Source organism: Strigops habroptila, chromosome 11 (assembly GCF_004027225.2).
Source record: "Strigops habroptila isolate Jane chromosome 11, bStrHab1.2.pri, whole genome shotgun sequence".
NCBI classification, from domain to species: domain Eukaryota; kingdom Metazoa; phylum Chordata; class Aves; order Psittaciformes; family Psittacidae; genus Strigops; species Strigops habroptila.
Genome location: NC_046360.1, coordinates 332,002 through 358,941, shown reverse-complemented (window position 1 = coordinate 358,941; position 26,940 = coordinate 332,002). Strand labels below are relative to the sequence as shown.

The 26,940-nt window shown below is 47.8% G+C and overlaps 1 protein-coding gene across 3 annotated transcripts in view; it reads right to left on the bottom strand.

Annotated features, from left to right (window-relative positions):
• Positions 1-26,940, bottom strand: part of TTC28 (tetratricopeptide repeat domain 28) — a 124,322-nt gene that overhangs the window by 43,054 nt on the left and 54,328 nt on the right. For all 3 annotated transcript variants that reach the window (XM_030502127.1, XM_030502128.1, XM_030502130.1), the window contains 3 exons: positions 11,207-11,354; positions 9,372-9,644; positions 8,244-8,374 (listed from right to left, as the gene is read on the bottom strand). In XM_030502127.1, coding sequence (XP_030357987.1) covers positions 8,244-8,374; positions 9,372-9,644; positions 11,207-11,354 — 552 coding nt within the window. The remainder of the gene's footprint in view (positions 1-8,243; positions 8,375-9,371; positions 9,645-11,206; positions 11,355-26,940) is intronic.

Genomic DNA, 26,940 nt, shown 5'->3' with positions numbered 1-26,940 from the left:
GACTGAGACAGATCTCCCACAAGTTCTCATTAAGCTGAAACCACAACACCTGCAGAACCTTAGACTTCAAGGGCAGCAGGGGCAAAAATGAGGCTTCTGTCCTGTAAAACTCATCTGCCCCAGGCTCACCTAACTCCGCACTGGCTGCTGCACAACCTTCCTCAGAAGTCCTCACAGAGGGATTCAGCGCTCCTGCACTGCCCGATCTGCTCAGCCAGGTCCTCCTTGCAAGTGACCAGAATTGAGGCTTCAGTTCTATAAATCAGATCCCACTCAAGCCTAGCGCAAAACCAGCAATGATTCCAGAAGACATGGACCAGGATCTGCAAACGCCCCCTCAGAAAGCTGGGAGCCCTCCTCCAGCTCAGCCTCCTGGCTGACCCCTGGGGTCCTGTTGGACCCTCCACCACGTCAGCCACCCGTTGGGAAGCCACCTGAATGCAATGGAAAAGGATCATTGCTTGATCTTCCTGAGATGATACTGGGGGTTCTGACACAAGAACAGGACACTCCTGCAGAGTCACCGTCTTTGTGATACACGTGCACAGGATTTATGCAACAGGCTGTAGCCTCTTGATGCTCTTGTGGTACCAGTAACAGAGACACTATGTTCTTAACAAAAGCTCTCACGTTGTTCCCAGTCTCTTCTCTTGAAAAGCTCAAGTGAAAGCTATTTGTTGTCTCATACAGTAGCAGGAGTCACGCAGCCTAAACTTGTCATTCCTACTCCTCCACTAGCAGTGGCTGCATTAACCACCAATACAGATTACCAATTAGCAAAGCCCTCAGTCTGTTCCTTACTTCTGGAACTCCAGACAGCTGTGACAAAGCTATAAGGAATAAGGCATATTCTCCTCTTAGTCTTTCTGTTCGTGTTGCTACAGGCAGCAGATAATCCACTTCTGGCAGACAGCTATATAATGAATTATTTTGAAGCAGTGGCTTCACTGCAGGAGAGGAGAAGGGACAGAAAACAGAGAAGCAGAGAACAAACACCTTCCCTGCTCAATCTCTGCAAAGCTCTGTCACTTAATGCAGCAAGTAGTACTACTTCCCTACTTTTGCTTCCATAGCCTGTTTCTGACATCTTAGTCAATGTGTTCACGCATGACAAATTACTTTAGCCTGAAGACTCTTTCCAGTTCTCATTTGTGAGGTATTTATATCCTGTCCTCATTTTCCAGACTGTTTGCAAACATAACAAAATAACTGCAGTATAAGATTCCCAGACTGTTCCTGTTCGGACAAGCTGGCAGCCCCGGCGCTGGGCAGCCCTTCCCATGGCCACAGACAGAGAGGCTGCAGCTGATGAATCCACCTGATGAGCAGCACTCCACCTGGGACTGCTGATACTGAAGCACAGAGAGGCAGCAAGTGACCAGGGGAGGGTAACTGCAGGATTTTCAGCGAGAAAGAGACAGGGTTGGTCCTATGAGAAATTGTAGTTTACAATTCAAGTGGCTTTCAGCCACTTGAATGCAATGGGAAAGGACCACTGCTATGGATGATAAACCATGCAAAGCTAAATTCTGCATGGAATAGGAGCAGCACCCAGCCCACTGCTGTGCATCCAAGTAACTAAGGATACATGAGCAGAAGGGTCAACAGGAGAGGTTTCTTGGTAGCAGTTAAGATGCTGTTTCACTACACAGTATGGAAGGTCTGGGTAGGCTTTCTGTTTTCCCAAAGACGTGCCACAGAAATCTGAACCTACTATAAATGAGATGATGCAAGCGCATGTTTGCTAACACAGGAGTCTTCACCTTTCTGCACACGTTTCTCCAATTCTCTTAAAAGCCATCAACAATTGTAAGAAAAATCACACACATGCACAATGTTTCACTCACATTAAGCTCGGGCTGTGACTGGGAAGTGGAATGGGGCAGTAACAGGCCAGCCCACAAGGCTGCAGGGCTCTGGCCTGTCTTAAGCTGTGTCTCACGAAGCCCGAGCCGAGGTCACTGCTGCGGATGTACACTAACCTAGTCCGGGCTTTTGGTACAGGTGTGGAACCTGTCACCAGCATCAAGTCAGGAAGATACTTTTCCCAGGACCTCATCACACAGCCTGACCAGCTCCTGCTCAGCCACACGTCTCCTGGGGCCTGGCACACACCAGGGTGCCATCTCTGCCTGTGCTAAGGGACATGAGACCCCTCCGTGTCCCAGAGCACGGTGCACGGCCCCCTCCTCACAATGGGACTGAGGATGCTGCTCTGAGCTCACATCCTGCTGAGAGGTCAGGCACTGGCACTCGTTGAGAAAAGCTGTGATGCTGCTACTCCAGCTTCACCTCAGTGACAGGGGAAGTCTACACAGCTGTGGAAGGACTCTGGATGCCTGACAAGGGAACCAGGAGGGGAACCCAACCCACAGCTAATCAGCCACACATGTTCTGATGAGCTCACTCTGCACCAACATGCCCTATGATGGCTTCTCCAGAGAAGAAGGGCTGCAGAGATCCATGCTTCCAGCCAAATCTGCAGCACAACTGCAAGCACAGGGACCCTCGCAACCAAAGTGCAAACAGTTGTAATTCCACCGCTGGCAGGAGCCTCGTGGCTGCCAGCACGTCCAAGCACAGAAATCGCTCCGGCCAGGCAGGGATGCAGCAGGCGGCCACCGAGGCTCCTGTGCCATTCATCAGGAAGTTCAGCCAAGGGCACGCACACCTTGCTCCAGCAGGAGCAGAGCCGGAACTGCCGCAGCTCAGTGCACACCGAGCACCCCATACGTCCTGTCTTAGGAAGAATGAAGAAGGCAGAGTCGCTCCTTTAGGGCAGCTGTGCCCCTCCTCACTCAGACTGCAGCCCAGCCTTTTGCCTCACCTAACTCAGCAGAATACGGATTCTAAAATGACTGCCAAGGAACACGAACAAACAAACCAAAACAACCCTCTTGCCCTGTACCATAAGGCACACAAGGAGGTCAGGCAAAAGGCTAAATACTTACAGCTCTGCTATTTACTGAAGATGCGGCTTGTACAGACAAAGCACAGCAGGAAGGACACCTGGAAAGCATTTCCCCGTCCCTTCAGGAAAGGGCAGAAAACCTTGGCTTTACAGAGTTTACAGATTCCAGTAGAAAGGAATGATCTAACTTTCCTTCTGCATCTCCTTCTGGAAATAAGAAAGTGAAATTCAATCTTTGACTTGCACAGCCTGACAGTAAGTAGCTGTAGTTTACAAAATGTGGAGCTTTATGCTGTGTTTCAGTGCTGGCTCAGACATGCTTTAAAGGGGACTGGGAGAAACTACCAGAATTGCAAACTGAAATAACCACCAGCAGCTGAGCTGCACCCAAGTGTGCTCAGACAGCTGCAAAGCCTGCACATCCCAACCACAGCCAGACACTCATTCTGTCCATCACAGCAGCCATGTTTCACCAGCACTGCTCCTCCAGAGGTGCACAGCAGCCGGTTACCCCCAAATCCCCTGCACCGGGACCATCCCCTGCTGCCAGCAAAGGCCTCTCGGCAGTCACTCCATGGCAATGCTCTCTCTGCAGGACACAGGGCAGCACCTCACTGGCCTCTGGAGTCTCCTAGCCTCAAGCCCACAGCTTCTCTTTATAATGGGATTTTCTGTATTCTGGTATTTCCCCTGTCACACAAGGACTTCCAGAGATATGCGCAAAAACAAGGTGACACAGAACATCCATGAAAGCCTGCTTAATAGACACCTTTCCTGTATGCCACTTAACCACCCACTTCTAATTACCACCATCATCATCCCCTTTTCCTGCAAATCGTCAACTCGCTGAAAAAGACCTGCTCCAGCTGCAAACATGAGCTCTGCCTTACATTTGCAATTGTTTTAAAAACCATCGAGGCAGTAAAATCCAGTTCATCAGTGCTGTTACTGAGCATTCCCCCCTGCTGCAGACAGTTCTCTGAGCCACGTACGCTCATGGAGATACCCAAGAGCAGCAGCCACTGGCCAGAGAAACAAACAGTGAGTTAGAAGAGGGCACTGAGCCCTGGGGCCAGCTCTGCATCTCCTCCTTCCAGCAACAGCTGCTTCTAGAGGGAAGGTGGGGGCAGAAATCCCTTCAAACCAGGCCAAGAAAGATTGCTGCAAGCTGCTGGGCACCTGGAGTCAATGCAGCGGCAGGCTGGCACTGACACAGCCTGTCAGCCTGTCCCCTGCCCTTCCCATGGCCCCGCTCCCTGAGAAAGGGAAGCAGCAAACAGACTCGAGTTGTTCAGCTGCATCTTCACGCCAGCCCCAGGAGAGTGCAGGGGCACAAACAATCCTCTTCCTCACCCAGCACCTTCTGCTCATGCCCCTGGGGAAGAGGGATGCTGCATCTGCTCCCAACAGCCCGGCCGAGCTCCTGACATGCTGGCTGACACACAGGAGCTGCCAGCACCCACCGGCTGCCTGCCAGGATCGGCCTGCCCCCAAGGTCAGCACTGGCAACGCGCTTTCACACAAGCACTCATTTTACTATGGTTAGTTTATGATTTTGCCTCACTGCTCTGCTATTTTTGCACACGGGGCTGTAATAGAAGGCGTCTGACAGCCCAGGAGAGAGCTATTACACTGCAGGGTCCCTGCGGTGTCAGTGGCCTCTTGCAGGACAGGATTCAAGCACAGCCTACGTGAGGGTTTGGACTGAACCTCAGGAGGGGCTCCACAGCCTTCCTTTCCCTTTCTCTTTCTGCTTGTCAGTCCTCACAGATTCAAAACACTCCCTCGATTAGTACTGATCCAAATGAAATGCTTTGGAAGGAACACAGGTCATCAAGAAGAGCCACTCCAAACTATCCTGAGAGATCACCACCGTTAGCTGTGCCTGGGCACTCTGACCTTACGGAATTTGTAATGCAAGAATTCTCTTGTATTGCTTGCAGAGCAGCTAGAGATGTGGAGGAATGGGGACACAGGAGACTAGGGTTACAGGCAAGCTTTCACATTTACTTTTGACTCTAGTCTCTCACACCGGCATAGCTCATCAGTTGCATTACCCTCGTCTAAATCACAGGTTGCGATGCAGCATCAACACACGCTACATGGATTACCTTTGGCTTTCAGAAGATAAGGTTACCTGATGCTAAAAACAAAGTAATTGCTTCAAAAATACAGTACTGACACAACATGCTGCATCAATCGTTATGCTGGCTCTGAACAAGAAAGGAAAGAACAAGCCTGCATCTTGAGGCCCCACCAGCCCAAGCATGTGCACAAATTAAGTGGGTCTTAGTTGGAGCTAGTGCTAATGGAGCTGTGCAAGACAAGCTCCCCAATGCACACACGCACAGAGCCATGGTGCTACCAGCCCCCAGTCCTCGTGCTCGCTCTGTGTCACAAGAGCCGCACAGCATCTACCCAGGAAGGGATGGCCAAACTGTGCTGCCTGCCTAGTGCTGTACAGACACAGTTCAGCAATGCCCACCCTGCCACCAGAGGCATGGATGGGTATATCCACATCAACATCACTTCATCCAGACCAGGAGACATCGTTGTGAGAGCAGCAGCATAGAATTCATCAGGATTCTCAACCTGAGTACATTCCCAGGGCCTGCAGCAGGCCAAGACAGCCCACGCTGAAATCTGTTCTGCTTAATCTTCACAGAGAAATGACAGACTACCAAACTGTGCTGCTATTTCCTCTGCAACTGCAGCCAAACTCACCTCCATCAGAAGAGAGGCGATGGTCCTTCTAAATGGTCCTGCCTACCTTCCTCTCTTCTACTGCACCTCGCTTCTGTCATCCTTTTCAGGATGGTATCCTACTGACCACAGTGACCACCTGCAAAGCTCCACAGGAACCAAAGAATGCACAGAAAGACAGACAAAGCCCCTTCTGATTTCTCTTGAATCAATGGTACTTTTAAGTCTGCTAATTCTTTCAGAAACAATCTCACAGAATTAGCTCATCTGAATTTCTCGACCAGCAACTGCGGCTGGTCAAAAAATCCAACCCTTCAACTAACACTGATGGAAAGCATTGGAGTGACACTGGAGATGGCTACTTCACGGTGCCCATTACAGCATCCTGCTAAGAACCAGTCTCTCGTCTACGTAGACCAAAACCACATGTATGTCAATACTCCAAGGTCTCTTTTAGAGACTCTAGAGGATGCCAAATCCCAGCTGCTTCTGCTCCGTTCTCTCTCTGGGCACAAGTACCACAAACCAGGCTGTGGAGATCCCCAGGGTGTGCCTGTGCAGAGCAGGTGACCTCTCCGCACACAGGACTGTGCTCAGTGCGACACGGTGCCTGTCACAGGAGCTGCGCAGGCTCCCTGCACCAGGGGAGAAAAGCAATTGACATCTTCAGTCCATGGAGCAGCCTGTGTGATTGCCACTCTACTGACAGCTTCCCTTCACCAGGTTTGGGGAGGACAGACCCTCTGCACCTTCCTCCTTAGTTATGGGCAACGCAATCCAGCAGAAGCCCTTGGTGCAAACATTTGCCTCAGCAGGCTCCGAACCTGGCACTGCCTCTGAGAGCAGCCGTGTCCCACACAAAGGAGCACGTTCTACCTCTGCACCAGCCTCCCTACAGTCGGAGGTAAAACAATTACTTCATTATAGTGACACACCAAATCCTTCCTGTGGAATTCACATCAGCACTACTGCAACTTTATAACATTTGCATTATAAAAATGTCTGCAAAGGAGGCCAAGAAAAACAGCTTTTTGTGCAGAGGAAGCTCTGTGGTCAGGATGATGTCATCAGAAAGCGCCAAATTAATTTCCTGTAGTTACATCCTACAGGATATCCAAGGAGCTCAGCTTTCCTGCTACACCGAGTAGTCATTTGTTGTCAATAACTGCTAATTATGTGCCCAGATGTGTCATAAGCTAAGAACTATCAAGATTAGGCTTCATTCCCTGGATTCCTCCCAGATGGACCGTGGGGATCTGTGCTGACCTGTGCCTGAAGCCAGTGGAACGCAGTAGCCCTCATGTCCCAGGGCAGCCCAGGGGCTCTGGGCACACAGCGACGTTCCTGCCACCTCCTTCAGCCCCCTCCCACAACAGGAATCTGCAGCTTCAAGAAACACCATGGAGGAGTAGCAGCTATGCAGCCTGATTGAACAGGGACCCCAACCAAGAGCACTATAAAAACAATAGTGAGTAACAGCTTTTCTGCTCTGCAGGAACACAAACAAGGAAATCAGGAGTGATTCAGGAGGTTTTCCAGCTGGTAAAATAACCATGGAAATGCCCAGCAGGTCCCTTCCCTGTCAAAGGCTTCCACAACCTACTGAAACATGCATTTCTCCAAGGCTTACTTGATATTTAACTTAAAACACTTCAGTAAAGCACTTAGCTAATTCAAATGGATCTTTCCAATGACTTCTCAGATGGAAACTGATCTCCCTCAGTTTCCAGCTCTCCCCAGAACTCCCTGTGTTCACACGAATTCACACCTGCCCTGCTGCCTCTATCCACTCTCTTCACCAGCCACACAACCCACAAGCCATTTCCCATTCACAGCAGAGGGAATCCACTGGAGGGGGGGCAGGGTATAGCTTCTGTATCTGCAACTTGCACTAAAATTATGATTCTGTCCTTACAATAAACTTTCAGTAGGACCCTCTTAGGACAGACTCTTCAGTCCATTCAGCACGCTTCCCTGGCCTGGCAGGGAGCCCAGCACACCAAGAGCTGCATGGCAAAGGGTCAAGGCAAATTGGATCCAGTCCGAGCATCCCCTACACCTCACACAACATTGCATTTTCAGGATTCTTTTCCTTTTCACTGCTTTTTAAACAAACTGTATTTTATGTGACCATTTGAGACAGGAAGATAGCTCATGGCTAGTCTGGAAAAGGTACAACACAGGGTGCACCCTAATAGAGTTTGAACTGGTAGCAGCCATATCACAGGGAAAACAGGGGCTGATGACAGCCAAGGCCCAACTGCAGAGATGCTGCATTGACACCTACTCAGCAGCAGCCTCTGCCCTCAGACCCCAAAGACTGTGTGGGCAAAATGGACAGGAAGGGAGAGAGAGAAGAACAACCTGCTCAGAGCCCCACAGAGACTAGAGATAGGAAGAGGCCAAAGGACAAACCGAGCATCCTGCCACCTGCATCACATACTGTATCTACTGGTGCAAACCATTTCCTTAACAAGAGGCGAGTGAACAACCAGAAGAGAAATCATGCAGCTTCCAAATTCCCAGAATAAAAAGCGTCAGACAGACAAGGCCTCTTGACATGTTTCTATCTCTCCAGAAAACCACACGGTACTGACTCCCAATTGGGTCTAGTTAATAAGCTTCCTACCTCTCTGTCCTTGAGTTTCATGGCGAGCACCAGCTGATGTCTGTGGTTAGTGAGGGCTTCCCGGTAATTTCCTTTGGAGAAGAATGCGGAGCCCAGATTTCCGTGAGCTCGGCATTCTCCCGTCTGGTCACCTGGGTCACATGCAAACAAAGCAAAGGTTAGCTAACAGGGCATGGAACACACTGTGCAAGTGATGCTCCAGTGGGAGAACCAGCATCAGAACAAACTCATCCTTATGTTTAATACACAGCCCGAACTCTCCTCTTTGCTGGCCTTCAGAAACTTCTACAATAGCCACCAACCTTATTTTTAGAGTTGTTTTAACAGCTTCTTTCTTTGGCCTAACACTTGGCAATTTCCCATCCTTCCATGTTTATTCCTTGCTTGACATTAGCTATTTGTTTGTGCAAGTCAGTCAGTGGCCCAGGCTTCAAACAAGCAAAGAGCACATCAGCTTTCTCCAGAAAGCAGTTCTGCAGCACAGCTCAGCTCAGCCTCAGCTCAGCTCTTGACCTATTGCTGTCATCAGGACACTGAAAGTAGCCCCTATACTTTCAGTGAACTCTCCTGGCTGGAGTCCTCAAGAACTGTCTTCACCTCTGTCTCACACACTGCCTTCTCTCTACAGCATCCAGAAAGCTTGAAAGCTATGTGCTGTGCAGGACATACCGTACATGAGAGGAAGTTTTCCAGTTTGTTTCTCTCTTAAACCCTCCTGTTCATCCATCATCTCACTCCTGATTTGTTCCTTCCCTGGAAACTGCCTCAGAAGCTCAGACCAAGAACCTTTTTCCATCGAGCTCTTGAAAACAGACTGCTACATTTAAGACTCATTTAAGGTTTTGAGTCCAAGTTTACAGAGGGGACAAGGCCAGTTCCCACATACCTGACACCAGAGAATTCCAAGACCCTGAAAAACCTCAGCACATTCATTGATCATCTGCCTTTCACACACACGGTAAACAGGGATGAACAAGCCTGTAGCCTGCACATTCCCACTTCAGATTTCATTTAGTGGCTTGAGAAATCCCACAGACACCTGAGTATTATAGAGATGCCAACCATTAACACAGATCTGTTCCACCTGTAGCAACCCAGCACTCAGGTGAGTGAAAGGAGAACTCTTACCTAAAGTCTTGGCTACATCCAAGTCCTGCTGCATGTATCCAGTGCTTTTCTCCGTGTTCCCGAGGGACCAGTACGCACTGCTCAGTGCGGAGAACACCGATCCCCGCAGCTTTAGGCTGCAGGTGCCGATCTTCAGGGCAGCCTCCAGCACCACCACCGAGGCCCCGTGGTGGCCTGCTGTCAGAAGCTCCTGGCCGATCACAGACACCACAACAAAGGGGCTCTTGTCCAGCTTCATCTTCTGCAGCTGCTGATAGGTGGGCTCCAGGGACTCTGACACAGAGAAACGAAGGTTAGTTACTCAACAAACCATGTTACTTTTATCTAGAAATCACCTTCACAACTCCTCTGTGCTTTTTGGGAACCAAATGGCAACGCGAATTAGGGGCCAGATTGCCCAAATCAAACCAAGATTACAGAAACTCAGGGCTCAAATGCATCATCTAACACCTAATACATCAGGATAACATCAAGTAGCAAGCTGACGCTTTCCCTGGATGACAGCACAAACATGCAGAGCAGTCTCATACCAAGCTCTGAAGACTGGCGTAATGGCAGAAAGAATTCAGAGAACACTAAAGAGTTTTGTAGGAAACTGGAAATGGGCCACCAGCAGTAAATGTGCTGCAGTGTCTGCTCCTGCAGCACAGACTTACAGCTGCATGTCTGCAAAATCTGCGCCTGTCCAGACAGCAGAAGCACAGCACCACCATGCACCAAGAGAGGTGACAGGAACCACAGAGCCGAGCTGCTCCTTCTGCAGGAGATGGTGCTCCTGACAACAACAGCACCAGACCTGCCGGACTACCTACAACAGCCAGATTTGGGGATGCTTACACAGAAATATCATATCACCTGCATTCTAAGCAGCAGTCACAGTACCTTTAGGTATAAAATGAAATTAGCTTCACAAGGTAACTGCTATATAGGACAGAAGCTTCCAGATGAATTCATATTAGAGGATGGAGAAAAACACTGTGGGGAAAAAAAACCAAACCCCCCTCCACCCCCCAAAAAAAAAAAAAAAAAAAAACCATCAACGGGGATGTTTTTTCATTTCAGCATTTCTTGGCTCCTGCACCCTGGGGCTCCCAGCAGCATCTGCTGAGGGTGAGAACTGCCACATTCCCTCCTGGGAAATACCACTAGGACATTGCAACACAAAGCCTGCAAGAGAAACAGAGCAGCAGAGAAACAGAGGAAAGAGACTACCTCCTTCCTCTAGAGAGGAAAGGCCTGGAAATGGGGACATTATGAAAGAGAGGTGCTGCACAGCTAATACGGCTTCAAGGTCTCTGCGATTTCAACACTTCCTGAGTATCAGTGAATTAGCCAAGCAGGCTTTTTCGCCTTTTGGAACACTGTGTTTAGAGAGACATTAGTGCCATGGGAAAGCTGCTGATGTGCTCTTCTGGGCAAACACTGACCTAGAGCATTTAAGACTCCCTATTCCAAATGGTCAAGCGCCAGAACACCATGGGAAGCTGTTCCAAGCAACAATAAAGCCAGGGCCACAGCAGTACGCAGCTCTCTTATCTGCACTGATACTGGGCAAAAGACAAATGAGGGAGGACTTCACTGGAACTGCTGCACAACAGCAGTCTTTGGAGCTGGGTATCACCATCTTGCTGTCTGCATTGGAAGAGTATTCATTGCTCCTCCTCCAACTTCAGGCTCCTTTCTCAGCAGAGAAGCCAAATCCTGAAATGTTTCCCTTCAGGCTTCCAGGTTCTCCCCCTGTCAAGTGCTGGCAGAGTCAGTGATGGACTGAAACTACCACCTCTAAGTACCTCAGCAGATGATTGCCATCCTTGAGAAGATCCCCAGGTGCTTACCTCTCATGGGAGATTTCATGGCAGCCTCGACCATGCCAACCAGAAGCTGAAGACTCTTGGGATCCTGAGCCAGTCCTGATGCAAATGCTGCCAGTGCATCCGCATGACGCCCGAGATACTGAAGGGCTACACCCTGTCGGAAGTATGCCTGAAAAGACAAAGGGAAGAAAGAATGCCAATCACTTCACTGGTAGAAGTCACAAATACCAGCAGTGCCCGTGCCCATGTGCTGGTGGATGCCAGGGATACACGGGCACGTTCTGGCTCCTTCGGTCATGCTGGCTATAATGAAAAGAGAATACCCTAACAGCAGTGCCTGGTGTGTGAGTGGCACCCAGACACTCCCCGTCGGCGCAATGACGTTCTCACCCTCTGCAGGGCCTCGAACTGCTCTGGAGGCCAGAGGTGGCAATTACTATTAAGGCAAAGCTTTCCCCTTGGACTTGGCCAATTACTTATTCTTAACTACTTATAACCAAATGCTCATTCTCGAGACCTCCACTTCCGCTCTCTTGGCTCACACAGCATACAAATAACCTGCTTCCTTTCTCATCAATTATGCCAATAAGTCCAATATAAACATCTAGTACTAGCAGAGATCAAAATGTACTGAAAGCTCAAGTTGCAATGAAACGCAATGAACGACGCAAAGATCCAGACAGAAGCTAAACCTTCTTTCCCCACACATATTCCCCTAATGGAGACACTATGTAGTACAGAGGTCTTGACTCTTCAAGCACCTTTGATGCCCATTGTTCAGGTTTTCTCTTCATGGCTAATACCTTTCTGATGCAAACTTTGCTGCACCTCAGGTTCACTCAAAGCTATTTCAAGAGCACAAACAAAGCTGTCAGAAGATAAAACAGTATTTGCGTTTCATTAGAAGTGCTTTATAAACATAAAGCTGCTCCTCCAGAGTGGCTCCTAGTACTGCTTTCATGGATGAGACTTGATCACTCTCCCCCCATCTGTAACAGAAACCTGCTCAAGATACATTAACTATACATCTGTGGAAGTCTGTTTACGTAAACAGAATAAATCTCCAATTAATATCCAAACTGGTATTTCATCAGAGCTTTCAGGCACTTTTGGAATCCAATCCAGGGAGGCAGAGATTAAGGAAAATCAGAAATGACATGAGAAATTTATCGACATGAATATTTAATCTCTTTCCATTAGTAAACCTTGATTGTAGAACCACCCATAACGAATTAGATGAAAGCAAAATACTTTTCATTAACCTTTAGTATAAATGTGTTTTTATTGAACCAAACAAGCTACTGTACTGGAAACCCAATTCAATGTTAATTAGATTACTAGCATGAAGCTTTAAATCAAAGAAAATACAAAGAACAATGTGCAGTGGCCACCAAGCATGAGGCCACCCAGCAGCAAGTGAGCTGTCACCTAAATTATGGTGTACACTTTTACACCATTTTTTCCCCAGAATTATCATCTAATTACTTTCTTTAACGCCTGATGACAGAGGCCGTTTGACACAGCACTCCTCTGATGGGGACCTTTCCAGCCAATGAGGCTGGCCGAGAACAAGCATGCCTGACTGGTTCAGTTACCAAGGATGAGAGCACATACACACAGCAGGCAGCAAGGGAATGTCGTACTGCGTGCAGGCGCCCCACATCTCCTGCTCTGCAGGAAGGGAGAACCTGCCACCTCCTCCCTCCAAGTGCACACTGCCAGGACAGACAGCACCCACCAGTACCAAAGTCAGCAGAGCCTAGCACCCAACAGTAGCTTGCACGCAGGGCCCCAGGGAAAGACGGGAGGGAGAGGGATGCTGCAGGCCATGCAGACAAGCCTCCCACAGCCTACACGAGACAGGAATACTAAGGCTTCTGTTTCCAAGGTTCAGAGGGACCACGTAGTGCAATTCTTTCACTTCCCATCCTATAAACACAGGGCTGTAGGACAAGAAGTGTGATACTCATCACCTACAGGCACGGCAACAGTCCACATTCATGTCTCCCATTAAGGAAAATGGCCCCTGTGAGGAAAACAGAGAAAAGGCAAGCTAAACAAAACACAGGCGAAGCCTCTGCCCTACTTCCAGACCTCAGAGCTCCAAGTGAACGTCAGGTCGCAGGAGAAGAAAACACACCACAGGTGCAACACCACAGACTGCATCCCCTGACCTCTGCATCCCGAGGGGCACCACGGGCTCCAGGTGGCAGAAGAAAACAGGACAGGGATGAGGCTCACAAGCAGCACACGGCTCCGTACCGGGCACCTCCAACATCCGCTCCGGAAAGCGTTTTTATGCCCTCCCCACATCTATTCCTGGAAGTGCCCCCTGGAAACCACTTAATTTGAATACAAACACACCATTCAGAGCCCAAAAGAAAAACCTGTTAATTGTAACTGAAAGAAAGATTTTAGCCAACTTTTTCCTGCATAATCCCTTCCTTCCTTTCTCCTCCAGTTTCCAGTGTATACAGAACACTCTCCACACATTGTGTTCCCCAGAGACCTTTAACAAAATAAGTAATGAGCATTCACATCACCTATTTCCTCCCCAAGAGGCATACACAAGTTAGTTTAGCATTGGAATGAAGACACTATGAAGGGAAAGATCTGCAAAGAGGAAACAGTGAGAATCACCCCTTAGAAGAGGAGAGGAAGAGGAAAGGCAGGCAGCCAGCAGCTGCAGCTGAAGCAATGAGACATGGAGCAGCTTTCCAGTCCTGACACATGAAGGACCTTCCCACATCACAGTGAACTTCACAGTTAAAATCACAACATGTTAAGATAGGGGAGAACTCACTCCACAGCAAAAGTTATGTTCATTTTCCAGTGACCCCAGGTAAGAAAGAACTAGTGATTCCTTTTAAGAAGATTAAAGCCACAAGAGAATGATATTTTGCTAAGGACAAGACAGACGAACAGCAGGTGTTTCCTAACCTGTGGCTCTCTGCATCCTCCATGTAACACAGAGAGCTGGAACCACCTCCTTCAGTTTTTCAATCTCCACATCACACCTCCCAGGAGCAAGGCACTGTGCAGACAGACAGTCTCGCTCTCAGCTGACACGTGGCACTAGATGCATCTCCCTCAATGGGAGCTATTTTCTCCTCGTGTCAGCATGGTTGAGCATGTGCCCCGCTGTCCTGCCTCCCGGTTCACTGTGTGCCATGTGTTAACAGCCCTGCCCCAGCCCCAGCCAGAGTGGGTGCTGCTCTCTGCATCTCCTGATGGACCTGTCCACTGCCAGCCCCTGCGGTGAGCAGGGACAGCAGCGATGGGCACTGCCAGCAGGCACCTTTGGGAAGGGGACAGCACTGAAGGGTAAGAGGCAGCTCTACCAAACACCTGATCTTATCGAGTCACCAATATTACATTACAGAGGTTGTGAGTAATCTTGTGTGCCCATGGACCTTGAGCTCTGGGAAATGAGACCACAGGCCCTCTCATAGAGTCAGTCATGTTTTACTCCATGGACGCCTACCCTCACTGCAGCCAGATTACAGATTTCATACAGCCAAGTGGAGATGGCCTGGGATGGAGGGTAGGGAATAATTAGTGCTTTTTATCTATAACACCACAGAAAGCACAGCTGATATTCTGGAAGCAAAAATAAGTTATTCTAATTAACTGGCAAAAAATATTTGGCATGGGACCTCAAAGCCATGCAGAAAACTGGCCCTGAAACAAGGCTGCTCACACACGAGCCCAGGCAAAAAGTGCCAGCGATGCAGAGCTGCATCAGGACCCATACAAAGCCACCAGCTCGTCCCGCCTCATTCAGGTTTCACGGGCTCCCCCCACTTTTTCAGACCTGTCTTTCTGTCCCATGCTTTTCAGCATGTGACGTGTTCTCCTGGCAGGAACATAGATTTTGGTGCTTTTCTCTACCTTCAATTTAATTTTACAAGAATTGTATGGACAGAACAAGAAGAACACGGAGCAAGACTCTCCTCAAGGGCCGCTGCTATTCGGCAGAGGCGGCCGGTGGCGGGGCTGCAGCAGCCAGCTCCTGCCCACCCGGGCAGAACGTCGCTCTACAATTCTAAGCACGAGTCCTATTTGTTCTGCTCAATTTATTGACAGTGCAGCTTCTGCACAGGCTGGTATTTTTCATCTGTGTTTATTACAGCCCATTTAATGCACAAGGAGAATTTCTGTCCTAGTAGGAGCTCACACTGGACTGACTGCTGCAGCGTCCAGGCAATGCAAACACAAACGCACTTGTTAGGTTTTTAATGCTCATCATCTGACATCACATCTGGATAACTGCAAAGACCCTGAATATTAGATTTTCACGCACAATCTGAAGCAGGATTAGACTGTAAATGCCATCATTGAAGTGGCCAATATCAAGAGGGGCTCTGACATTAACCCTTCTAATATCAATATGCAAAAGCTGATTTAGGCAGAGCAATAATAATTGGTTTATAATTAATACAAAACAAGAGCACATATGAATATGAATGCGACCTCTTTATTTCCCAGGATTCTGCTAAATAAAAACAAGCCCAGTAAAGGAAGCCCAAGACAACTCAATGCTTTTCTTATCGGGTAAGTATCAAAATATCCTTTAATTTTCTGGCCCAGGAATCTAGGCAAACACTCATTCTGAACTGGCATCTGCAGCAGGCTCTGGTACAACTCTTGGAGCTCATACCATTTTCCCCAGTAGAATCCATAGCAATGAATCGTTCAGACCTCATATGCAAAGCTTGCAAGAGTTAGAGGCAAGCAGCAGCCACAGGAGTTCAGTCCTGTCTTACCACAGTCTCTTGTAAGTCTGAAGCATGAGCTCATGTTTCTGGAATATGCTTTAGTTCCAGGGTATAAGCATTTTTCTAACAGTAGCCCATATTGTTACTCTTCACTGAGCAGGATGGTGTGCTGTTTAGAAATGCTTTAGAACAGCTCAAACTGGGGGATTATCTGTCCTGCCGCCCGGCTGCCTCAGGACGCACAGACTACAGGCTGCCCGCAAGGAACGTGGTGACACAGACCTGTCCCAGGATCTCCAGCGGCCGAGGGTCCTGGGGCTCCCGCGCCTCCTCCCTGCTCTGCACAACCCTCTGCCACTGCACACAGCAACCTCACTGCCGTGCTGGGGCTCATCCCTTAACGCTGTCAGCAATCTTCATGCTCAGAGGCTCATTTACGTCATGAATTGCTGCCCAACTTGCAACTGCATAATGGGGGCAGAGGAACAGAACTGGAACTGCATCAGAAGAACCTGGAGCAGAAAATTACTGCCAAACAAACATGGAAAACCTGAAAAAAAAACTCCTAGCCTTAGACAAAGGCTCCCATTGTACACAGGAGAGGAAATCCAAAACACTTTTATATTCACGTCAGCTTCGGACCCTGGACAGCCACTATCTGGACAGAAAAGGCAAACACAGGGAAAACACTTTTTCCGCAATGCTCCCTTGGTTTGCCAGATCAGGAGATGATGCCAAAAATAGCATGAGTGACCTATGAAGCATTTCACCAGCCTGTTCTGAGCCTGCAGAACGTCCCACACAGACGGACCCCGCTGCTGCGTGGGACGGGGCAAGCGGCACCGCCACCAAAAAGGAGGGAAATGTGGGAACAGCCACTACCGCTGCCTGGGGCCAAGGATCAGGTTGAATCTTTCCTCTCCCCTTGTAACTGCTTTACAGCCAAATTGTAGAGAAAAACAGAGGACAAATCTCTGCTGTGGGATTTCAGGAATGCGAGGAGAGGGAAGAATGCGCTTTAATTCAGAACACATGCAGCACATGCATAAATACTGCCTGCTGTCCAGAGGAACTGAGCTCCCACTTCCCAAAGCTAAGGTAGCATCCTGGGAAACAATCTTCCTTTGCAGCCCGTACACTGGGCAGGCACCTGAACCGCTGCTGTTACCCTGCTCCAGAGAACAAGCAGAGCCCTGACAGGTCTCTGTCTCTGCAACACAGCTTCTCCACCTTCCATCCACTCCCAGGGTGTCTCCTACAGGAGCCACACTACTTGGAAATGGAAATTTCCTCTACTCCCCATTGCCTATACAGGAAAACAGGATGGGGGCATCATGCCTTGTTTTATCCAAAGAGCATTTAATTACTCTTATTAACTGTGCATCCATGACTTCCAGTAGAGACTCTGCAAGGATCGCTTGCTCACCTGAATGAAACGGAATCATCGGCAGTAAAGAGTCAAATCTGTGCTTAGTCCAAGTTAACAGCCCAGCTTTCCACATAGCTGGTTGCTGTTGCTCTGTTCTTGTCCGCTTCAGGCTCGCTCTAGAAACAGCAGCTCCAACCCAGATCCCCTCTCCGAGAGCACCCCCACCTTCCACAGCAGGCAGTGGTAACAAGCTTCCTATCTTTATCACATACAACTCTTAAGTCTTACTGAATAGCAAGAACAGCCATGAGTGAAGTGCTCTGGACAAGTAACCACCAACCTGCCGATGCTCAAATTCATTACAGGGAAAGCACCAGCAGCCTCTTGTGTTTAAAGCTGTTGGGCACAGATGTATGTGCAGCATCCTCTAGAATCCCTCCACAAGTCAACAGGGACAAAGTTTTGCCCAATTTCTGGCTGAACAACTAGTTTTAGAAATTGCAAAAGAAAAGATAAGTCACTTTTCACCCTGCTCAGAAGTAACACCAATACTGGTAAGATAGAATTGGAGATTTTGTAGATACAAAATTACACAAAACTTATAATAAATGGGTTAGATGACACCTGTAGGCTGCTTCTCAGTGAGGTCTGGGGCAGAAGCAGGACTGTTTTTAACACCATATTACCTTGCGTGCTTTGCTTAGTTTCAGCACTGTACTATGACTTAAATTGTATTAACATTTGGTATTTAACTGCCAGTGTACATGTGCACACAATTCTCCCAATTCTAACAACGCTGAAAGTGTTGAGAACCTTTGTAGAGCTCAAGAATATACAGACATGTGGTACTATTTGTTCTTATACCCTTAAAAGCAAAAACAAATTAAAAAGCAGTACAAAGGGAAAAGAGGGAATAATAAAAATCATGTCTTAAACTGGAAGACATCCACCACCAGAACTCTTCCTGCTATTCAGCTTGAGTGTTCCAGCACAGTTTCATTGTCTCACTTTGAATTACTCATCCGAGCAGCAGCTCAAATGACCGCCCCCCTTCGCATTTCTCCATCTTGCAGGCTCTGCAAGCTTCGTGGATCCCACTGAAAACCCACCATAAAATCCAGAAATGAGACATTAAAGCATCTGGTCAGCCCACAGTGGTGAGGCAAATCCAGCAGCAGGGATAATTCAAAGATCCATGTTATGGTGGTGGGGCTGACATGCTGAAGGGAAGGATGGGATCCAGAGGGACCAAGGCATTTTATCCAAATGACTCAAACCCTCCGTAACTACTGGGAGTCAGATAAACTTTGATCAGCATCAAATGTAAACAGCAATTTGCATGTCCAAAGAATTAGTGCACCACAGTATTCTTAAACAGGCAGTGGAGGATTTTAACACAGGCAGTTTTCCCTGTGCGAGACACACTGCACTGAAACGACAGCTCTGCACACAACCAAATACCCAGAGGTGCAAGTGTGCTTGGAGGCACCTTGAGAGCCCCCAGGATTATGCTGGGCTTTGTGGTAAACAAACTCTGAAGCCATTTCCCTTCCATACAGCTCCAGGGGTCCATTCTAAAAGCTGCCTTGATCTCAAGCTACGCCCCTATCTCAGAATAGAAGTAAGTGAAGAAGAAAAAAATCTGAACAGTACAGTTTCCAAGAGCTGTCAAAATAGAGGACAAAAAGCAGTAAATAGCAGTAAAGGCACTGGATAATGGCGAGTTGTAACGTGCCCGTGCCCAGGCGGCTGCAGTGCAGCCCGCGGGATGCTGGAGCTGCTCCACACTCCCTAGAGACGCACCTGGTGCCCAGGAGGGGCTGTGACAGAGAAGCCAGCACACATGCATCTCCTGCAGACATGGGCTCCTGGCTCAGCGTCCCTGTCCCGTCCCACCCTGAGCCAGCGTCGCCTGCCAAGAAGGACAAAGCTGATGATGGAGGAAATGGGAAAAATCGAATTTGCACAAGTACTAAATGTATAAATCTCTTTGGCCAAGGTGAACGTGGGAAAAATTCTTCAGGAGGGGCGTCACACGCAGCAAGTTCTGCCAGATCATTACTCTTGTAACGCAAAGGGGAGAAACAGCCACACCATGTTTCCTTACAATGACTCAACCTCCTTTATCACAGATCTCTGAAGCACCAAGTAATTTAGTAGTTGCTGTGGAAACTGCTAGTTTTATTGAACATCCCTGTAAGGGTCAAGAGGTACCATCAAACTGGCCAATTGTAAATTACTTCCCTGCTAAACATCTGCTTCATTTTAGCTGCCCTACCACTTCTCTGTTTTGCTGTTAGAACAGTACGTGGACTGACTCCAGAATAGGAGTCATCCTTCAGTGGGGCTGCAACAGGTAAGTCCAAAACCAGCAATTCTCGTGCTTGAATACACCGTAAACTCCTTCACAGAGAGAAACCATGCTGAAGGCAGAATGGCTAAGAGGCTGTGGACTACAATTTCTCCCACACATCAGCACTGACCTGCAACAGCAGGAACTAGCATGAAGAGTTAGTTTTCGTGGTGATCCCAAAAGGTTTCACGCTGCTGATTATAACAGCGATGAAACGAACACCCACCAGAGTGATCCACTTGTGCCTTTGGAGAAGGCACGAAACAGAGCAGCAGAAGAGCACCCACCCCAGGCTCAGCTTCGTAAATAAGACAGCGTCCCTTGCTAACAGGGTCTGTGCTCTAGGAACACAAAACAACTCCTTTGCCTCCTCTGAACTACCACAAAACAATGCCATTCACCTTCCTACATCTCAGAAATTACCAGCCCAAATTACAAATGCCAGTTAGCAGTACCTATTCCTACAGGCAAGGAGAATAGCAAGAGCATTGCTTGTGTTTCCAACTTTGCTATTGAACTCACTAGATTTCAGTCCCACAGAAGTACCTTGCTTCGCAAGCTCCTTATTATCCCCACTTCTTGAATGAGTGTGTATTGCAAACCTGAAAGCATCAGCAGGAAGTAACAAGAGCGTAGAAGTAAGGTCTCCTCTATGGAGGATACAAACAGGTTTTCAGGGCAGGGGCCCTCCCTGCTGTTTTTTCTCAAGGCAGACAGCATCACCTGGAAATCCTTATTGCAACACCTTGTACCTTCAAATTACAACTGTACGTAATTCAAATAACTGCGGTGAGCAGGAGAGAACATTCTACTACTGAGTAGACCTGAATTTAGCAGGCTGCATGCTTTTCAATGACAGCCATGCCCAAGCTCTCTGCTCAGGGCAAGCCAGTAAAGGGCAGGCTCTGTTCCCGCCCCCCACTTTTTCTCCATTCTTCATTTGGCTGAAATTATCCAAGTGATGACGAAGAAAGCAAAAGCTGCATCTGCGTAGACAAGTTCTGGTCTTTCTCACATATCCTGTGAACTCCATTACTTCTATAAAGTCCTGGCTTGGAAGAAAATACTCTAAACTCTGAGGCATTTCGCATGCATTGGTATGGAGACTCCAGCCCTTATTCAGACTTTCCATCCTAAGGAATCCCAGGAGAAATGAAAGCATTTCTCTGTGCATCCACAGGAAAAATTTCCCCTTCATCTGGTGTTGAGTTCATAATATTAACGTTGGCTCTCTTTTCTAAAATTCGCCACCATGTACTAAAACCTCCACAGGGATGGCCTCTTCACTTGGTGTGAGCTGTAACAATGTGAATAACCTTGGGCAAGAGCTTGAAGCCACTAAGCAACAGGAAAATTTCCTCCGCAAGGTACCAAGGAAAAGCCAGGAGAACAAAGAGCGGCAAGCGCTGCCTGCTGCCTGCCACCAGCCTGCAGCTCCATCAGTGTGCCAGAAGGTGAACGAGCAGCCTTGGTGAATAATTGAAGACACAATAATGAAACCTCAGAATGTCAGAGACATAATACACTTCTGTAGGTTTCCTCAGGAAGCCTTTGAGTTCCCAAATAAGACACACTGAATCATTTATCCCTGGGTCAGCAGCTGTTCACTCACAGCAAATGATGGTCCAACACGCTCCAGGACACTTGAATGGGTCTGTACAGATTAATGACCAGGGTCCAGAGGGAAGAGGTGATGAAACCTCAGCCCGTTCACCCAGCAGCCCCACAGTGCCACCCAACAGCTCCTTGCCTTGATGCTGCTCCTCAGCAGCAGAAGCAGGAAAGTGACCTGCGCTGGGCTGACATCCACCACCCTGACACCCAGAGCCATGCTCACCCAACTCGAACCTGGAGGCTCACCCTGGTGTATGGCACTTCGCAGCTGCACCAGCCACAGCACAGGGCACAAAGCCAAAGCCAAAAGAGTCAGTCCCCTCCTTCTGCTGTAAAGTACTCACTCTCATAGAGCTGAAGACACACGCACCCTCAACGTGACTTACTGGCCTGGTTAAATAGGAAGGTGAGTGTATTTGGTGAAAAATAAACCTGACTGACGATATGAATGACGAATCTGCTTCTTTCAAAGTGGAATGCTCTCTGTGGGCTTCACAAAGCAGTGTCTGCTGCCCTGTTCCTGAGCCCGTCCTCAGCTGCACACTGACACAAGCTGCCCCCACAGAGACATCCATGAAGCGATGGACAAACCTTTTGCGGACCCACCATGTTCACACACCACGTGCTGCCAGCAGCTACTGCACACAGACATGCACCTGACAGACACCACTTGTTCACCTCTTCAGTACTCACACATCCAGCAATCCACATCTGGTCTGTTTAACCAGTAACTGTATGACAGCAGGGACAAACCCCTGTATTTCCAAGGGAAATCCCCCAGTTGCCACGCTCAACTGCCCGTGATAGGATCAAAGAGTACAGCTCAATCTTGTCCTGGAAATCTGTTTTCCTAGAAATCTACTTTAGATAGTATGAATACACAGACACCTAACACACACAACAAAGCTTGCAGGATTTAAGTCAATTCTCAACCACCAAGGACTCATCCACATATTCCAGTCCTGAAGCAGCCCTCATCAATACTAACAAACCTGGTGGCATGACTAATTACCTCCTGGTTCATCCTTTAAATGACAGAAGAGTTCTTCTCAGCTGAGCTATTCCCCTGGGAGGAAAGAGCAGCGTGTCAGAAGCAGAGCTGTGTGCTTGCAGCATTCCCTGCAGAACAGCCAAGCGCTCGCTAATGAATTCCCCTTTCCACCAAGGCTTACATTAGCTTTGTAAAGTATGAGATTATTTGAAGAGAAAAAAATAAAATGTAATGCAACTACACTGTGCACATGTTATTTTGGCTTTGATGATAATAAATGCTTTCCATTGTTTCTCTTAATCTTATCATTTCTATGATGCAGAGGTTCCTGGATGACATCACTGGTAGAGTGGGACTGTGCACCCGTGATCTTCAGTAAGTCCATACAGAGAGGATTCAAACAATGTCTGGTGCTAAAAAAGGAGATGAAACATTTTTAAAAGAAATGTAAAGTGAGAATTAAGAGTCTGGAAAGATTTGGTCATTTAAATGACAACGTGTCAGACAACGGCAAAAGACAAGCAATGAAGAAATCAAATTCACTTAAGTGTGCCTGTGTGTGCATTCATGCATATGTAATAGAAAGACATCCAGCTGCCAATCAATCATGCTAACATCATATTAACATCAGAAGCCTCAGCTTTGTGTCAGTGTCAGCACACCAGCACAGAAACAGAGACACAACTGCACCCGTGTCACCATGTCCCTGGACTGTCCTGCAGCAGCTTTTGTCGTGGATCAGTTAAGCAGTCTTTTATTTAATTCTTGCATAATGAAGTGAAAAAACAAGAATCTCATTCTTTAGGTCTCTTAAACACTTCAGTAAGTAATTCCAAGCTTTTCACTCTTCACATGTCAATCTTTCAAGGCATCTAATCTTTCTCATCACACATCTTCAACTGTACTTCTAATCAGGGTGCCGCGTGTCAACAAGGAAATCACTATGCAAGATCACAACCACCATACTGGGGCTGACAGAAGGTCCCTCTAGACCTGCATGTGCTGCTGGCAAGAGCTGGCCAAGCATGCAGTGACAGTCCTCACAGCACTGCCCCAACTCCAACTAGTTGTGACTCAGTTCAACCTGGAAACGAGAACATGCACTACCTTATTTGCTTGCATATTTTGTCTCAAAGTTTTAACACTGGTGTTTCTTGTGTGGCACAGCCATGCACACCTCTATGCTACAACAGCTGCTGGCGATGAGGGGTGTACCAATGATGCCTACGAACTCTAGGGAGATTGAAAGCCAGTGCTTCTCTGAGACAAGAGTTGCTTTAAACGGAGGCACAGCAAGACCCTGCCTCAGCAGCTGGAGACACCTCTGCCACATTAGGCAACTGTATTTCCCAACTAGGGACCCAGACAACCAAGTGTTAATCACAGGAAACACCATTTGCTTAGACAGTAGTGTTGGATCTCACCAGCTACCGGCTTGGTGTGATCTTGGCCAAGTCACTTCTCTCTGTATTGCAGCTGAGCAGATCGGCAGAGAACATCGACCACTCTATGCAAATAATGCAAGACCCATGTGTAAGGAAATGCTTCAAGTGCTGTAAAGCGGGAGACAGGAGTCTCCTACCTAATGCTACTAGCCATGATGAGAGATTTGTAGAGGTACCTTCTTCATTTAACCAGGCCATAAATACGTGGAAGCTGAAAACTCTCCTCTTAATTGAAAAATGAAACAATTAGGAAATGCCTTTTTCTGAGCACAAGCTGCTTCCACTGCACATGACAGGGGTTATTTTGAACTTATTACTTTGACTGGATTCAGCTGTAAGTAATTAAATTTAGTCATAGAAGTCTGATCTATAAATGGAACCTGCAAAAGCAATTACCATGGCTTCCATTAGATCAGTGAGCAATGGCAGCTCTGTTTGATGTAAACCGAAAGTTATTTATACTGCACAAGAAATCACAGCAACTCAGTCCCCTTACAGAGATTTGCTTTGAAAATTAGTTTTCAGTGAAGAGAGTCACAGGTTATAAATTTCAGCCATGCTCTGCACCTTCCCATGTAACAGTCTCACAAAAAGACGATTGTACCATAGGATCCAAAGGGACTCTTCCAACTCTTTGGCAGGCACATAGTGTCAGGCCAGGGTCAACCACCACACTATAAATAAACTCTGGCATTTCCTATTATGCAAAGGGCTGTTTGACCCAGCATCCCTCAGGGTTTACACGCTCCTCAGTTTGTTTTCAATTCCTTTCTATCGATCCCGCTAGCCTTTTACTCTTTAGAGTCAGATTTTAGGCACATCACACCACACATCTGATCCAGCACGGACTATGTAATCAGGGCTGAACAACTAACAAAACAGGGTCTTCCTTTAGCATAATAAATACAAATTTCTGCTTGCTGCCTCTTCCCTCACAGGAGAAATTCCAGGCTTCAGTGCGCATTACATCCACCACACAGAGAAACAAAAACCAGAGCGAGAGGAATGGTGGCAGTTTCCCACTCCCAGGAAGATGCTGGGACCCCTCCTGCACGACCTCTCACCAGTGAGCTGCGTACTCTGGGCTGTGTTTGCATCCTATGCAGCAGATCACAAGCGCTTGTTCCTTCTGGTCTGTAAGCTGAGAGAAAACTAAACAACTAACCCAGCACAGCACCAAGACCAAACTAAGAGAAGCTGTATTTCTGCTGGGCTTACTGCCAGCGGAGACCACAGGCAGGACAACCCTGCGCCTGCTGCAGGATGTACCCACAGGTCGATGCACCCTGAGCAGCACTGCACACCCTGCAGGAGCCAGCACCAGGAAGGGCACCGCCGCCTCCGGCCACATCCCCTCTTCCCCTCTGTTTTCTATGTTTCTGCGCAGCCAAAGGCGCGCACTGGAAGCGCAGCACTGACTCGTGCATGAGAAACGGGTTGAATGTGCTCCCTCTTGTCAAGAAGATGAAGAGCCTGCATGTTGCTGGGAGCGAGGTCTGCCACACGCTCACCAGATTTGAATCCTCAGCTGAACTGCGGTCCAGGCGCCCAGGTAGCAGAAGGTCGTTGCAGTGACCCCCTCTGTGCTCAGATGCTAACATTGCCGTCAACATTACAATGCTCATCCTCATGCTACTGGCAAGGGTAATAACCCACTCTTCTTTATTGCAACTCCTTTCACTTCACAGAAAAAAGCAGGAACAATCATTTGCTAGCAAGTACAACATAATTAACAGGGTAATAAAGATTGGATCCACTGCACGTTGTAAAATCTTGGCTTGGTTTTAAAGGAGTTCTTTGACAATTAATGACACTGTGCAATGAGGTCTGCAGCAGCATGGCAGCATTAGGAATGATTCACTGCCACGAGATACTTCTCAACCGATGTATTAGGGAATGTACAATCTGCAAGCTTTTCCCAATCAGTCTCTGGGCATAAAAACACAGGGAAGACACAGGAGCTGTGAGGAATGAACACAGATTCCTGCAGACGGAAAATAATACAGAGTTGTTATAAATATCTCATAAGACATTCACTATCAGATGTTCCAATTTTATATGCAACACCAAAATTATCATTTGGTAAGCGTGCTGGAGTCATTCCTCTGTGGGACCAAACACACAGATTTTGCACATTTATGCTCCTGTGGAAAAGCTGCAAACACACAGCCCATCAGAAGTGGGACACAAGACAGCTTTCACACGAGAGTCTGCCATCAGCAAATAAGTCAAACACACATTAATACACCAGGAAATGCTCTAACAATCTCTTCAGGGCAGCTACTTTGAACCTGGAGCCTCTTAAACCTGACTAGGATGAAATTATTGAGGATCATCTTGGTATTTGCATTCTTACACTGTCAGAAATCTCCATGAATAAACCCCCCAAACCCTTTTAATAGAAAAAACTGAAAAACGTACTGTCTGGAAAAGCTTGCTCACCAAGAAAAGCTGCCTTCTTGCCAGCTGAACAGCAACTGCTGTCCTGCGCTAGTATCAGCAAATATCAATTCAGTTCCTAGGCACACACACAACAGATCTTCCTTTGGGGAGATGGAAAGCTCAGAAAAGTGGTATATCAAACAACAATGTTGACATGTAATTTTGTGACTGTGCATTTCATAACAACTGGGAGATTTGGTACAGTAATCCAGTGGAAAAGCAGCCAACAGCCACCACATCTTCAAAAAGAACATCCGCTTTATACACAGCAAACAGTGTCCCAGCAGCAGGCATTTCACACCATACGCAGCATTTTAACCCTGCAGCCTCTTATCACTAATCTATCCTAGACGGGGTTGCAGTAGATTTGGGGAGCTCTGAATGTTTGTTCCTTCAGTCACACAGTGTCATTTGAACAAATGAAAATAAGTAATTCAGCAGGGTCTGAAGGTTTCAATTTTAATCATCTCCCCTTTGCCCTTTCACACGACTGTTCCCAAAGGAAATTCTGCTTCAAAGCATCACAATTTCAGGCACCTGAATCAATAAGCCTCTGCTCTGAAATACACAACAGCAAGGGAACACACTGTCCCCATTGCTTTTAAATACACATGTCCCTATCCTACGCGTACACACTGATCCTCTCCTTTACGCACACTAGCACTCCTTACATAGACTGCTGTGTGCTCCTTTCACATCAGCCGCACGCCGAGGATTACAGCACATGACGACAAACTGGACAAGTTCACAGAGGAGCAATACCATGGGCATGTCAGAACTTGAGAAGGCACCGATACCTCACACTGCTCTGAACACATCCTCA